Raw genomic sequence first — 14,399 nt, forward strand, 5'->3', positions numbered from 1 at the left:
TATGTTACACCGTGTTATGGACCTTTATAGAGGTCTTATTGAACCATGTTGATGTGAAATATGTTACACGGTGTTATGGACCTTTATAGAGGTCTTATTGAACCATGTTGATGTGAAATATGTTACACTGTGTTATGGACCTTTATAGAGGTCTTACTGAACCGTGTTGATGTGAAATATGTTACACCATGTTATGGACCTTTATAGAGGTCTTATTGAACCATGTTGATGTGAAATATGTTACACTGTGTAATGGACCTTTCTAGAGGTCTTATTGAACCGTGTTGATGTGAAATATGTTACACCGTGTTATGGACCTTTATAGAGGTCTTATTGAACCATGTTAATGTGAAATATGTTACACCGTGTTATGGACCTTGATAGAGGTCTTATTGAACCATGTTGATGTGAAATATGTTACACCGTGTTATAGACCTTTATAGAGGTCTTATTGAACCATGTTGATGTGAAATATGTTACACCATGTTATGGACCTTTATAGAGGTCTTATTGAACCGTGTTAATGTGAAATATGTTACACCGTGTTATGGATCTTTATAGAGGTCTTATTGAACCATGTTGATGTGAAATATGTTACACCGTGTTATGGACCTTTGTAGAGGTCTTATTGAACCGTGTTGATGTGAAATATGTTACACTGTGTTATGGACCTTTATAGAGGTCTTATTGAACCATGTTGATGTGAAATATGTTACACCGTGTTATAGACCTTTATAGAGGTCTTATTGAACCATGTTGATGTGAAATATGTTACACCGTGTTATGGACCTTCATAGAGGTCTAATTGAACCGTGTTGATTATTAGTCTTTGTATAACTTGATAAAGTGTGCTTATACGTTTTGACAACAACCTGGAAACATCTACAGTATCAATGAGCTAACTTTGAACATATATTAACCTTGCCATGCAATGTTAATGGCAACTGACTGATGAACTAGCACCATGCCAACCTTACACATAGAACAATTGCGTACAACTGATAGCTGAAGTTCTCAATTATACTGTACAAGCTAAATTATTTTAATAATTACATTTAATGAGCTCGTAGGCTTTTAAAAGGTATGACACACTTGCAATGTATGGGTCAAGGTTATCATTTTAAAAGGTATGACACACTTGCAATGTATGGGTCAAGGTTATCATTCAAGGATACATCTAGTATTTTGTAAACAGTAGGACGCCAGTAGACAAGGATCACAATCTAGTTTATTGAAATCATGGGTGTTTTTCATGTTGTCCCCAAACATTCACATATATTTTACCAAGTTCCAGGACTAACAATTCAAATGGTCTGTAGGTTGGTGATTATATATTTGACAGCTGTGCACGATGGTCTTAGCGGATTGCTTCACATAAACATGGTCCAATAACATCTTTGAGAGCGGTGTACTTGACTAATCTATCTATATATATAAATATACATATATATATAAATGTATATATATCTATATAAAATACCTCCGTGCTGGATTAGATATCACAAAATTGGCAACCGCAAATTTGTGAACACACACACCTATCTGCCAAGACTAAGCCATTCTTACCATTCCCATTGCTCTTACTATATGCTGTATACCCTTTTCGCAATTGCACTTGCTAAATTATGAATTGATACAGTGCGCCCTCGGGTCACGATGCTCCCGTGCGCCCTCGGGTCACGATGCTCCCGTGCGCCCTCGGGTCACGATGCTCTCGTATAAAATTTTTTTGCCTTACTATATTGAAACAATGTTTTTTTGTCCTCCCCACACAGAGACGCATCATTTTTCAACATTTTATCAACAAAAAATTCTCTCAAAATTAAAATTTGGCAGTCTGTGTACCGATTATGATGAAATAACAAAAATGCTGATATGCTATTCGCCGAAAGCCCTCCCACAACACCTAAAAGAGATATATATGATGCTCGCTATCTCAGTTCAGTGTTACTCATTATAAACTATAGTAAAAACAAATTCGAAAACAGATAACTGGTAAAATTGTAGCCTATGACAAAGTTGAAGCTTGGTAAAATACTAAAACTTAGCTTCAAGTATATGTTTAGTAAATTAAATTCATTTAAGTTATGTGAGGCAAAGTGCACCTCCTGGCTATGATGTCCCTGTTATACGATTTTTTTCACCATCACCGATGTTTTTTCATCCGCACCATACCACATTTTTTCCCATACGATATCAACAATAAATTCTCTAAAAATTCAAATTTGCTGGTCGGTGTGCTGAATACTTCAGAATAATGAAGATGCCGAGAAATCCCTCCCGCAAGGCCTGAAAGAGATACGATGCTCGCTCTCTCTTAGTTCAGCATTATTCGTTATAGGTTATAAAGTAAACAAAACCGGAAACAGGTGAAGAAATTTAAGATGATGACAAAGTTGACGTTTAGTTTAGTAAAATACTAAAATTTAGCTTCAAGTGTGTGTTTAGTAAACTAAATTCATTTAAGTTAAATTCAACATGTATGTTATACGTCTGTCATGAAGGTAAGAACTCCCTCCGGTACGTACTGCATGTAGTACATTGTAATGTTACATTTTATTACAGATCATAACCACTAAATATGCTAATTCTACTGTAGTCAACCATAGTGTTACTAGGGTTAAAATATTGTTTTGTTACTAATTTTTTATATGTACAGTACGTATATTAAACTTTGATAATTTTTACCAGAAAGTGTTTGCATTAGATAATCACTATACTATGGGTTTCTATACCACTCTATACGATATTTGCGCCCTACTATGCCAACATAGAGACGAATTAAAATCATATAATTGTATACCAACAATTTTTCATTGTAGTCGCAGCAAAACAGACTTTATTTAGCCATTACTCGCTAATTATTTCACATTTACATTTGAACACCTTCACAGCTGTTTTACAGTGATGGCCAAAATAGTTGGGACACCTGATTCCAAATTCTAATTTTGACTGAATGCCATATTTTCATTTTATAACATTAGTTTCGCATCCCAATGTAGTAAACTAATATATAAATGTTTTAAATAAATTAAAATAAATAAAAAATAATATTATAAATGACTAATCCCATTTGAAAAAAATTCACCTCAAACTAACCCCAATTTGAAAAACCCCAACAGCCCTTTTAAGGGCCACAAAATTATACAAAGAGTTGTTCAAAATTATTTTAATATGATATCTGGCAGACACTGTGTCGTAAATTGACCATAATCAAAATCTTGCTAGATATTGTAGTTGAAGATGTTGCCCAGTAAAAAAATTCATAATAAAAACCAGCTAACTATAATAATAATATAATTAGTTTCATCATACTCCTGACAGTGTGAGGAACTAGAAAATATATAGTTTTAGTCATCTAGCTGCTCTAACAGCCAGGTTATTTCAACATGAATTCCTAGTTATTTCCATTACTAGCTGCACTACCGGGCGTTGCCTGAGTATTAAAAATCAGCTTATAAACAATGAGAAGTAATGAGAGTTGCCTGCCACTCGCTATTAGCCTGACAGATTGCCAATGGAAAATTTTAGTAAGCAAACTAATGACAATCACTTGTGCAATCACCCTACATGGTATGCACAACCGTTGAGTATGTGCTTCCATATAGTGACTTAAATCGGCAAGCTATTAACCCATTATCTGTAGCCTATTGGGTAGGGCGTCGGACTGATAAATGGTAGGATCTGAGATCAAATCTTCGTCGGTACAGATTCTTTATTCCAAGATTTTAATATCTATAGCCGAAATGCATGCATGCATACCTTGAGAAATATATATAGGCGTCCCAATTATTTTGGGACGCGCATCATTGTATTTTTTCTCTAAATTTATTTCAACAAAACACCTTTTCATGATTTTAAATCTAAATGTTACAGTTGTTTGGAAGTTTGAAAACCTTTATAGTTGTTTGAAAGTTTGAAAACCTTTACAGTTGTTTTATTTTTTCTCTTAACAAGTATTTGAACAACACAAAACACTTTTTTCACGATATGAAGTTTGAAAGCTAGAATGTTAACTGTTGTTATATATTAAATAAAAATTAATTTTCTGTACAAAGACTTTTAATTACCTGGGCAACGCCGGGTATTCACCTAGTAACTTTATATATCAAGATTTTTTAATGCCAATTTTGGATTTGCCTCCCTTGGTCCATATAAATGACCAACGAGCGCAAATATACATATGATAATTGTAAAGACATTACCGAGACTTCTGGGGATTCCTAATGATGACAACAGGCCGGGTCTGGACAGGCTTCTTTAAAGCGCTTTTCTTTGGCACAGCGGTGAGGTCAGGCTCTCGAATCGGCACTTCCTTTACGAGAGGAATCGTACTCATGTCATGCTCCTCCTCATCACCAGTTGAAGAGTCATCATCTTCATCTTCGAAGTCTTCCGGAGGAGGAGGGGGAGCATACGGCGGTGGCTCGTTGTAGTCTGGAGGAGGAGGATACCCAGCATCCTCATCAGCTGACACTGAAGCCCAACATTTGTTTTAGAAAAGTATGTGAGGACAGCAGAGCGTCTGACATATAGCAAGCTGCCTAGCTACGATCAACACGCTTAGACATTAAAGGTTGACTTGCAACAAAATTCACATTACAGTTATTTGATATCAAGATTCACCATGTCTTACTCTGTTGTGTTGTATGTGCAAAATATGTGGAAATGTGATTACAAGCTCTTAAAAGCTAAAAAATGAACAGTTAATCGCAGCCACACGAGACCGCAGTAGTTTGGATTCTCTTTCCAAAACGGCTCAAATGTGACGTAGCTGTGAGAGATGGTTTCTGTTTACACTTTCATGCAATCTTATTCGTCGAAATATTTTCACAAATATACTTCACGCATTCAATAAAACCATGTCTATTGTTCTTACGCGTCTATTTTATCGTCATTGTAATGCTGTCACTTTTAGCAGTGATATCTTATAACTTACTGTAAAAATTTGCTTAATTTTTTTAACCCTACCTCGAAGGAGTACATATCATTGTCTGATAATCATGCCGAGCCTGTTGGTCACTTGTGATAATCGAAAGGTGCTGCAAAAATTATTTGCGAAGTATTGGGTCACATGATCAGATTACGACTTGCCGATTAGACCAAACCGAAACAAAACTGTAAAGTAGCAAACATCTATATTTGATACGGGGTCTTCGGTAAAACCCGAAGTGTTTGTCATAAACTAGTGTTACGATAAGTTTTATATTGAGCCTTTTATTGGCCTTTCAATTCCCGTGAGAACATCACGTGACAAAACAATAACCAAATTTCATGACTACGTCATCGAAATAAAGAGATTCCAATCTACGGCGGCTTTTCGTTTTTGAGCTTTTAAAAGCTTGTAATCACATTTCCACATATGTGGCACCTACAACACAACAGAGTAAGACATGGTGAATCTTTTGATACCAAATAACTGTAATGTGAATTTTGTTGCAAGTCAACCTTTAATAATGTCAATGGTGACAAATGCTGCAGGTGGTGGTATAACCAGACATCGCCATCTCACTTTACCAAAGTAAAAGAAAGTTATAAGAGATAATACATACTGGAACGGTTGGCTGTTGAAGGATCATGAGGCATAGTGGGAGATCGAGAAGGAATGACAATTCCTCCGTTTGCGGTGTCAGCGGAGAACGAGACTTGGCCAACGTGGTCACCTTCCCCACCTGTCAACGAGTAATTATATTTGTTGATGCGAACTGACAGCCAAGCTAAATGTTGCACGCATAGCTAGATGGCTAAAAATGTCATAAAGAAGTTGTCATCCCAATGCAGCGCCTCTGAAACGTGCGCCGGAGAATATGACTAGATGACATTAAGCAGGCTGTGTGGATTCAGTTGTCAGTTATTGAGCTCTCTAGCTATGATGTATGTAAAGCTGGGTAACTGTCACAGAGTTATTCCTTGCAAGGATCTATGATCAACCATTATGAGTGAGCAAACTTACATCATAGGACTAAAAGCATCTTACAGATAGCTAAGCACGATCTAGCAACGTATGAGTAATTTACAGCTAATATTCTTGACACCGACAGTGTGTAAATTCATTCTTATTAAGCAAAGAATAATCTACTTAACCTACCAGCTACACTGTTCGCTCCCGCATCTTCCATGCCATGATCAGCTATAGAATAAAGATAAGTGTTACCCATGCGATGGAGTATTGCGAGTTTAGGCTCTAGTAATGCGAGGCGCAGCAACCCCTTCACAACATTATGAACTCTGCTAAGCTAGAAAAGGTAGGAGAGTGATTAGCGTGGATTGTATGAAATATGGCTGCACAATGGCTCTTAGCATATAAACAGAGCATCACATAATGAGATGTTTTTTATCAGGCCTATCATCAACAAGAGGCTCATCTCAGACTACAATTACTAACTGAGCAGGCAAGGTAAGCGCAGCGAGAGAGTGAGCTGTCATGACAAATAGCTTATAAAGTCAGAAGCATACAGGAAGCATTTCTAGTATGATGGCAAACAACTGCCAGATGGTCTAGCATGCGGACACGCAAACACATGTGACAATATGTGAACAAAGCTAGATGACACTGAGGGAAGTAACTTCACAACGATAAGCCACTGTCCAAAACCAAATTTATTAAAGGTTAATCTCGATAAAAAGTCAAACCCTGTCATTTGTTGATTAGCTCATGATACTTTCTAAAATTGATTTCTATTATTCCATTCTTAGCATTGGTAAACATCAAAATAATAGCTGCAGGAGTTAAGCAGTGTGTCAAGGTCCCCAGAGGTCCCCAGAGGCTATGGACTACTCAGTCACGTGTGTCCCCAAATTTAAACATAATTTCAATGATATTTATTGCTTTGAGACATTGCAGCAACTTTGTGGCCCAATTGAGTCAATCTTCACTATTTGTCGACAATACTAATCGACAGTACTACTGTATTGATCTAATTGCGCCGATCTAGTTGTGCTGATCTAATTGCGCCGATCTAGTTGTGCTGATCTAATTGCGCCGATCTAATTGCGCCGATCTAACTGTATCGATCTAATTGCGCTGATCTATTTGTATCGATTTAATTGTGCTGATCTAATTGTGCCTATATAATTGTATCGATCTAATTGCGCCGATCTAATTGCACTGATCTATTTGTATCGATTTAATTGTGCCGCCATTAATCCTGTCAATCTTGCTTGCGTGATATTAGTCTTATGTCTATTCGTCTTTAAATGCATCAATCTTTTCTTTATCAAATTTGTGTCACAACCAGTGGCACAATATTATTAATTTCCTAACGGGCTTTGGCCACAAGCAAAGCTTTAACTGATCAAATTGGAACAGCAAATACAAGACCTTCACGACAGCTAACAGAAAATATGGGCAGCAACTAGTCAGTTGCCAGTCTGACTACGCAATCTGATACGTATGGTAGGTAAAATCTCAAGAAACCTGGGAGTTCTACATATGCCTTTTCTGATCAAGACAAAATTGAACAAAGTTTGCACAGCTGCGGAATTAAGCTTTAACGCTGGCCGCAATCAATCAGAATTTATGGCCTCAAGTCAGCCTAGCAGGGTCCCAGTTTGACTATTCTGTGTTCAAAAAGTGCCACGACAGAACACATTCTTGTAACAACAATCATAGAACATTCAATTTAGTGATATAGGAGCAAAAGCAACAGGAAAGGCGACAAAAAAGGCATAAAACATAAGGAATAACTTAACAGCAAGCCGATACACAATGAAGCCGTTAGTTTCACATGAGCAGCGCAACAAAACACTTTCATAAAGCTAAATTGAACAGAATTAGACAACAACCTGTTCATCGCTCTATAGACTAAGTCAAGCTGAAATGTGCCAAGGATGATGTCATCGCTAATCCGAGTGGTCACAGAAGCGCTGTGTAGCTACCAATATACTTGTACTTTTATTACTTTTTCTACTTGTATTTTTGATTCCAACAAAAAATTAATGAAATTAAATCGCTAAACGAGCTAGTAGCTGAGCTAGTAACCTGACAAGTATTGTTCATGAGGCAAACCACACATAAATAATCTTCTAAGTCGGAGCAACAACCAATATGAGAACTGCAGTAACTATCAGCTAGCTAAAGGGGCCTCGCTATAATAACTAATAGATGGTCTGACAATATTCCAATCACAGTTTCCATAAATGGATATTGGTTGATCTCTAGGCAAGGTTGATTTGTTTGCCACAATATTGAATTGAATGATATAATTGATATATAAATATTGAATGAGACTTCAACCATTAACACCCTAGGATAGAGTTATCTTCTCTTGCCGCATAGCGAATAATTTTTATAAATACAGTGAAACTCGGATAACTCAAACTTCAAGGGACCAAGCAAAAGTGTTCGAATTATCAGAGCACTGTCACAAGTCCATGTATTTACTTATTTATTAGTAGATACATGTACATATACAAACTATAATATAAATCAAAAGCACAAATGGCTTGTTTCAAATTAAATGCTTCTAATGTAAAGTTTAAAACGTTTTTATCAAAAAGTATAGAGATTTTTCTATCACTTGAGATTGGTTTGTTGTTTGAGGTGATGTTATTGCCAGGACGTTTTTTAGATTGACATTGGCAAAACTTGATCGTTGCTGAAATGCTCAAAAGAAAAGACATCTTTTTCTTTTGAGCGTTTTACCCACAATCAATTTTGCCGATTTTTCTTGAAGTTTATGCAAAGATTACCTTACTTTACCTGGGATTCGTTAAGAGCAACACTCCGAGGCAGTTCAATTAAAAGTTTTACGAGGTTTTACGGTACATTGTATATCACTCACGCTTTTTGAATGGATACTTATTGAATGTACACACGTATTCTGTGTTTAGGTCAAATGATAAATAGTTTTTTAGCTAAGACAACGTATACGTTTAATTACAACAATTTTTAAGACGTTTTAAACATTCAACATTCCGACGTTGATTCAACACGGAATCAACGTCGAAAAACTATTCATCACGGGCTAGCCGGGTCACGCACTCAAGGATTTTCGCCACGCAAATACAAAACAAAAACAACATGCTGTTTTTGTTTTCTATGTGCGTGGCGAAAATCCTTGCGCGCGTGACCCGGCTAGCCCGTGCTATTCATCGTATAGTAGTATAAATCAAATTTCACCAAACCTTTAGAAAAGTCGTTGACAAAAATATTTTGCCGATGGAGGTAATAACGACGCTGATGAATTACGAAAAGTTGAGGTTTACCTCTATGGCTTGGAATAAAGTGATTTTCTAAAGCGATAGCAACCGTTTCGGTAGCCGTTGGGCAAAAAACGGTTCGAATTAAGTGTTGAGTTCGAGTTATATAGAGCCATTTATCATTGCGTGGGAACGGACCAAGCAAATCCATTCGAGTTAACCATGTGTTCGCTATATCCGAGGGCGAGTTATCCATGTTTCACTGTACATGTAACATTATCTATGTTTTTTTGTCCTCAAATAGGTGATTACTTCAATTTTTGCCAATTTTTACACTCTTATACTTTTAATCAAATATAGCCTAAACTTAGATGCCGCCCTTTGCTACTGTAAACATCTGTCTTCATCCTCTCAAAACGTGATAACTCGTAATACTGATAAAAGTGACAACCCTGACAACTAATGTCACATTGCTTTGCTTTTTTCTCCGAGAAACACTTTTCCTTTGAATTATCAGAAAGATTCACTAAATTTTTGTTGATTCAAGACAATAATGACAGGTGTAAATGTAAAACTGCCAGAAATATTACTTTTTCATTTTACATTTCTACTGGATTTAATCATGCCGATTGTCATGAACTAATTGCAGATACACCTGATTAAGTTTGAACGGAGTTATTGCTCGGACTTAGCACAACAAACAGCAGACTATTCTTTCCCATTATTATAAACTGAGCTTCGGCATTGTCAGTCCAGACTCATCTATGGAAACCATGGTGTGCGCTGCTCAACACCATCTCTCTATGTATTCCTGCAGGTGATTACAGGTTTAACACCTGCACTAGTCTTCTATAGATTTTTTGCGGAACATTTTTTTAAGGTGCTTAGGTATCCGCAAAGCCATTTTGGATGATTGTAGGTTTGAGTCAAATGCTTCTAGGCAATCAAGCCCTCGCGTGTAACATAAATTAACATTTGTCTAACTTGGACAAACACTATTGCAAGAACCAGCCATGGTCACCTGCCGCAAGTGCCAGCCATAGTCACCTGCTGCAAGTGCCAACCATAGTCACCCGCTGCAAGAACCAGCCATAGTCACCTGCTGCAAGAACCAGCCATAGTCACCTGCCGCAAGAACCAACCATAGTCACCTGCTGCAAGTGCCAGCCATAGTCACCTGCCGCAAGAACCAACCATAGTCACCTGCTGCAAGTACCAGCCAGAGTCACCTGCTGCAAGTGCCAGCCATAGTCACCTGCTGCAAGAACCAGCCAGTCACCTGCTGCAAGAACCAGCCAGTCACCTGCTACAAGAACCAACCACAGTCACCTGCTGCAAGAACCAACCATGGTTACCTGCTGCAAGAACCAACCGTAGTCACCTGCTGCAAAAGCCAACCATAGTCACCTGCTGCAAGTACCAGCCATAGTTACCTGCTGCAAGAACCAGCCAGTCACCTGCTGCAGGAGCCAGCCATAATCACCTGCTGCAAGAGCCAGCCGTAGTCACCTGCTGCAAGAGCCAGCCATATATTAAGTTTCCATAGAGTGATAAAGTAGCGACAATCCCCAATAGGGCACTGCAATACCATCATGGAAACAGCCATGTTGCCATCATTCTGTCGTGATTCCGTGTTTCTATTTAAAAATACCCGTACGACGCGCCATGGAAAAGACCTCACAGACCAACGGCATCACACTTGTCGTACGCATAGATCATGCTTGACCTTGACATAAGGCGTCGCACAACCATTGCTCTATTATCGGCCCAGCATAGCGCTTGGCACTGGCACAACTAGGCGTCACAGCACTATAGCCATATAGTAACATAGTACAGTGGAACCTCGTCATATGGTTGTAACTCGTTCCAGTGTTAGCATCATAAGGTGAAAATGTGAGGGCTATAGAAACCCATAGTAAATATCTACTGCAAATACCCCTGGTAAGAAACATCAAAATTTTATATACGTATTGCACATGCTAAAATTAGTTACTAATTATTAGTAACAAAATAATATGTTAACCTTAGTAAATATAGTTACCTACAGTAATTTTAGCATATTTAGTGGTTATGATCTGCAATAAAATGTAACATTACAATGTACTATGCGCAGTACATACCGGAGGAGTTCTTACCTTCAAGACAGATGTATAACATACATGTTGAATTTAACTTAAATGAATTTAGTTTACTAAACACACACTTGAAGCTAAGTTTTAGTATTTTACTAAACTAAACGTCAACTTTGTCGTCTAAAATTTTATCCACTATCTGTTTCCAGATACGATGTCACTATAACTTACAGCGAATAATGAGTAGTGTTTATAATAACATAACAGTATACATGTAACAGTATACATGTATCAGTAACATGTATCAGTAACATGTATCAGTATACATGTATCAGTAACACAGTATAGAACAAATGTCATATGATGGAGACAAAAAACATTTTGTTCCACACCACAAAGCAAAAAACGTAGAACAGGGTAATCGTAACACAGGGGTGCACTGTAATAGTAACCCGCTGCAAAAGCCAGCTATAGACACCTTTGTGCATTGATAGCAGAAACTTGAAGAGGAAGCTAGCTTTGGCTAAATAGAAAGACGAGATGGGTCAGTGGACTATTGCAATGAAATGGATAAAACAACTACGCAGACTCCACAGCCTCAAGCAGTGAGCAGAATATTACAGCAAAACAAATAATTAAATATGCAGGTATGCAGAGATTCCCTATATGTAAGGATATGCCCATCGAGTTCAAGCTGCAGTCATATACGCTGACAATCTGTCGTTTTTTCGTGACATCATTCTATATTTGTCGGCCATCTTTATAGACAACTTTTATCGTTAAAAACACGAAGCTTTAGCAATGAATTTTTGAAATTAATACTTTTGTTTGTAATTTTTTATTATAGTATCAAAACAACACCAAAAATACTAAATAAAAGAATAATGATCGTTTTCTACAAATATGGTGGCTTTTTCGTGAACGAGCTCATGTGCAAACGGCTTGATGATGTCAGAAAAACGATGGATAGTAGAATCATTATGGTTTTTGTTGAGGTACACAATGGTGATAAGGTAACAGGACGAGTATGCCCATCGGCAGTTGGTCGGAATATGCCTGTCCATACAGCACTAAAAAGCATAGCCTGAAATATCTCTGGAAATAGCTTGTTTATAGGCGATGATAACTGCCTGCGGATGGTTCGATAAGTGCTAGACATGTTATTGCATCCCCAGATCATGAATAGGACAACAATAGTGTGCATATCTTTTTATGTCATCAACTGACTGTCGAAATCATAATTGTTTTTTCAACCATGGCCAAACATGGAATGCTTTACGTGCCAGTTACAAATAAACTGATGCTTCAAATGACCTGAAATTTGGTGATTCTACTTAAAAGACTCTGCTTAACATCATGGTGTTAACATATGGTTCATCAGAACATGTTAACAATATGGTGTTAACATATTGTTCATCAGAACATGTTAACAACATGGTGTTAACATATTGTTCATCGGAACATGTTAACATCATGGTGTTAACATATTGTTTCACCTAAACATGGCCCATAACAAGACTTTAACCATTTCGAGACGGACCCTGACAATATGAAGTTGTTTGTCCATGCTCTCTAAGCAAATCCCGCCAGTGTTGGGTTTTGAAAGACCTCTAAAATCGTTTTCAATAATTTTTAAATTTGTACTATAGCAACCAATTTTCAGCTTGGGTAAACACAGTAGTCTGTACTACCGCTATAGAGCTAATCTTTGTGCTTAGCATGCATATACAAGCAGTGCTCATTTATGAAAGATTGTTTTGCTTTCCCTAAAAACAATAAAAAAGCAAAAAAAATAAACTCAAAAATCTGTTAAAGAATTTGTTTTGGAGCTGATATCGACTGGTTTAGCAGAGAGTTTAAATTAGAAGACAGTGAAGATGAAATTGGAAGCCCAGAAGAAGGTGATGCGAGTGAAAGCCAAAGTTAGACTGAAACTGGTAGTGGCAGGACAGAAGCTGACCCTGCCAAATAAATTTATTCAAATGCTTTTATTTTGGCTTTTGCAATTATTTTAAACGTTGTTTGTGTTTCACTTACTTATCACTTGCTTTCGCATATTTATTTTTAAGATCTGATAGATTATCATTTATTTTATAAAGTTGGAGGTTTGTAGCACACCGTTTGATAACCCCGAGACCTTATCTAAACTGGGCTCACGATAAATAGCTATTGTAGTTCTATTGTACATGAAAAGTGAGTTTTTATTACAAGCTGCAGGAAACATGAATAAGAACCATGAACTTTTATGCAACTGCTAAATCTATTGTTCAAACATAAAACTGCATTCAAATTTAGCAAATTGAAAAGAATTGTTAATAGCTCCAACTAATTGCAACTCAGATGATAAGATCTTGAGAGATCTTAAGCTCGTAGAGAATTTTTTCAGCTTTACAATGCGTATTCATTTAGTGGTCTCCTGCAAATTAAAAGTAAGACATTTCGCAGCTTCTTGCAGCGATGTCAGTGATAGAAATGGTGCTGCTAAACCGTGTTACGTGCTCCAACATCAAAGGGTTAAATGATGCATTGACACAAATGCACTTATCCATGGCAACAGATCCTACCCGACTTCATTATCATACATCCTTGTATATCCAACCCAACAGGAAATACCATGATCTTTGTGAAATTGTGGGGAGTGCATGATTGAAATTGGGGTTGCATACTCCTACACATAAGGAATCTAGAAGTCCAAACAAAATGGCAGCAAAATGTATTGTCTGAGTCAAGCAACTTTAATATCGCTTGTGTGACACATCATTTATCGACTGTTTCATTTATCGACTGTTTCATTTATCGACTGTTTCATTTATCGACTGTTTCATTTATCAACTGTTTCATTTTTTCAATGAGTCACTTAAATTTCTTGTTTTTTCCTACAAATTACTTTTATCAAAATAGACGCAATTGAAGTTTATGTACTGTCTCCCAACAATTCCTAGAGTTTACAACTTACTTCGGATGCCATCACCGTTGGTTTGTCAGTTTTAGCACAGCTAGAAAAATGAACACAAATTAAAAGATAGATGCTTCAGCTTCTTGTTTGTTTTTAATAGTTTCAATTTAATTCAACTTGAGGGTGGGAACTAGAATAGGTTTCAATCATTTTTCCCCAATGCATGAATGAAATTATGAAAGCCTGTCAAGAACAGTGACTAGTTGATGACAAGTGAATAGCTTCTACCA

At 37.1% G+C, this 14,399-nt stretch overlaps 1 protein-coding gene across 3 annotated transcripts in view; it reads right to left on the minus strand.

Moving 5' to 3' along the window:
* The window catches only part of LOC137392907 (phosphatase and actin regulator 2-like), a 46,831-nt gene that overhangs the window by 20,283 nt on the left and 12,149 nt on the right, over nt 1-14,399 (minus strand). For all 3 annotated transcript variants that reach the window (XM_068079271.1, XM_068079270.1, XM_068079269.1), the window contains 3 exons: nt 6,089-6,130; nt 5,553-5,672; nt 4,206-4,476 (listed from right to left, as the gene is read on the minus strand). In XM_068079271.1, the coding sequence (XP_067935372.1) occupies nt 4,206-4,476; nt 5,553-5,672; nt 6,089-6,130 (433 nt within the window). The remainder of the gene's footprint in view (nt 1-4,205; nt 4,477-5,552; nt 5,673-6,088; nt 6,131-14,399) is intronic.

This window comes from Watersipora subatra, chromosome 4 (genome assembly GCF_963576615.1).
Source record: "Watersipora subatra chromosome 4, tzWatSuba1.1, whole genome shotgun sequence".
NCBI classification, from domain to species: Eukaryota; Metazoa; Bryozoa; class Gymnolaemata; order Cheilostomatida; family Watersiporidae; genus Watersipora; species Watersipora subatra.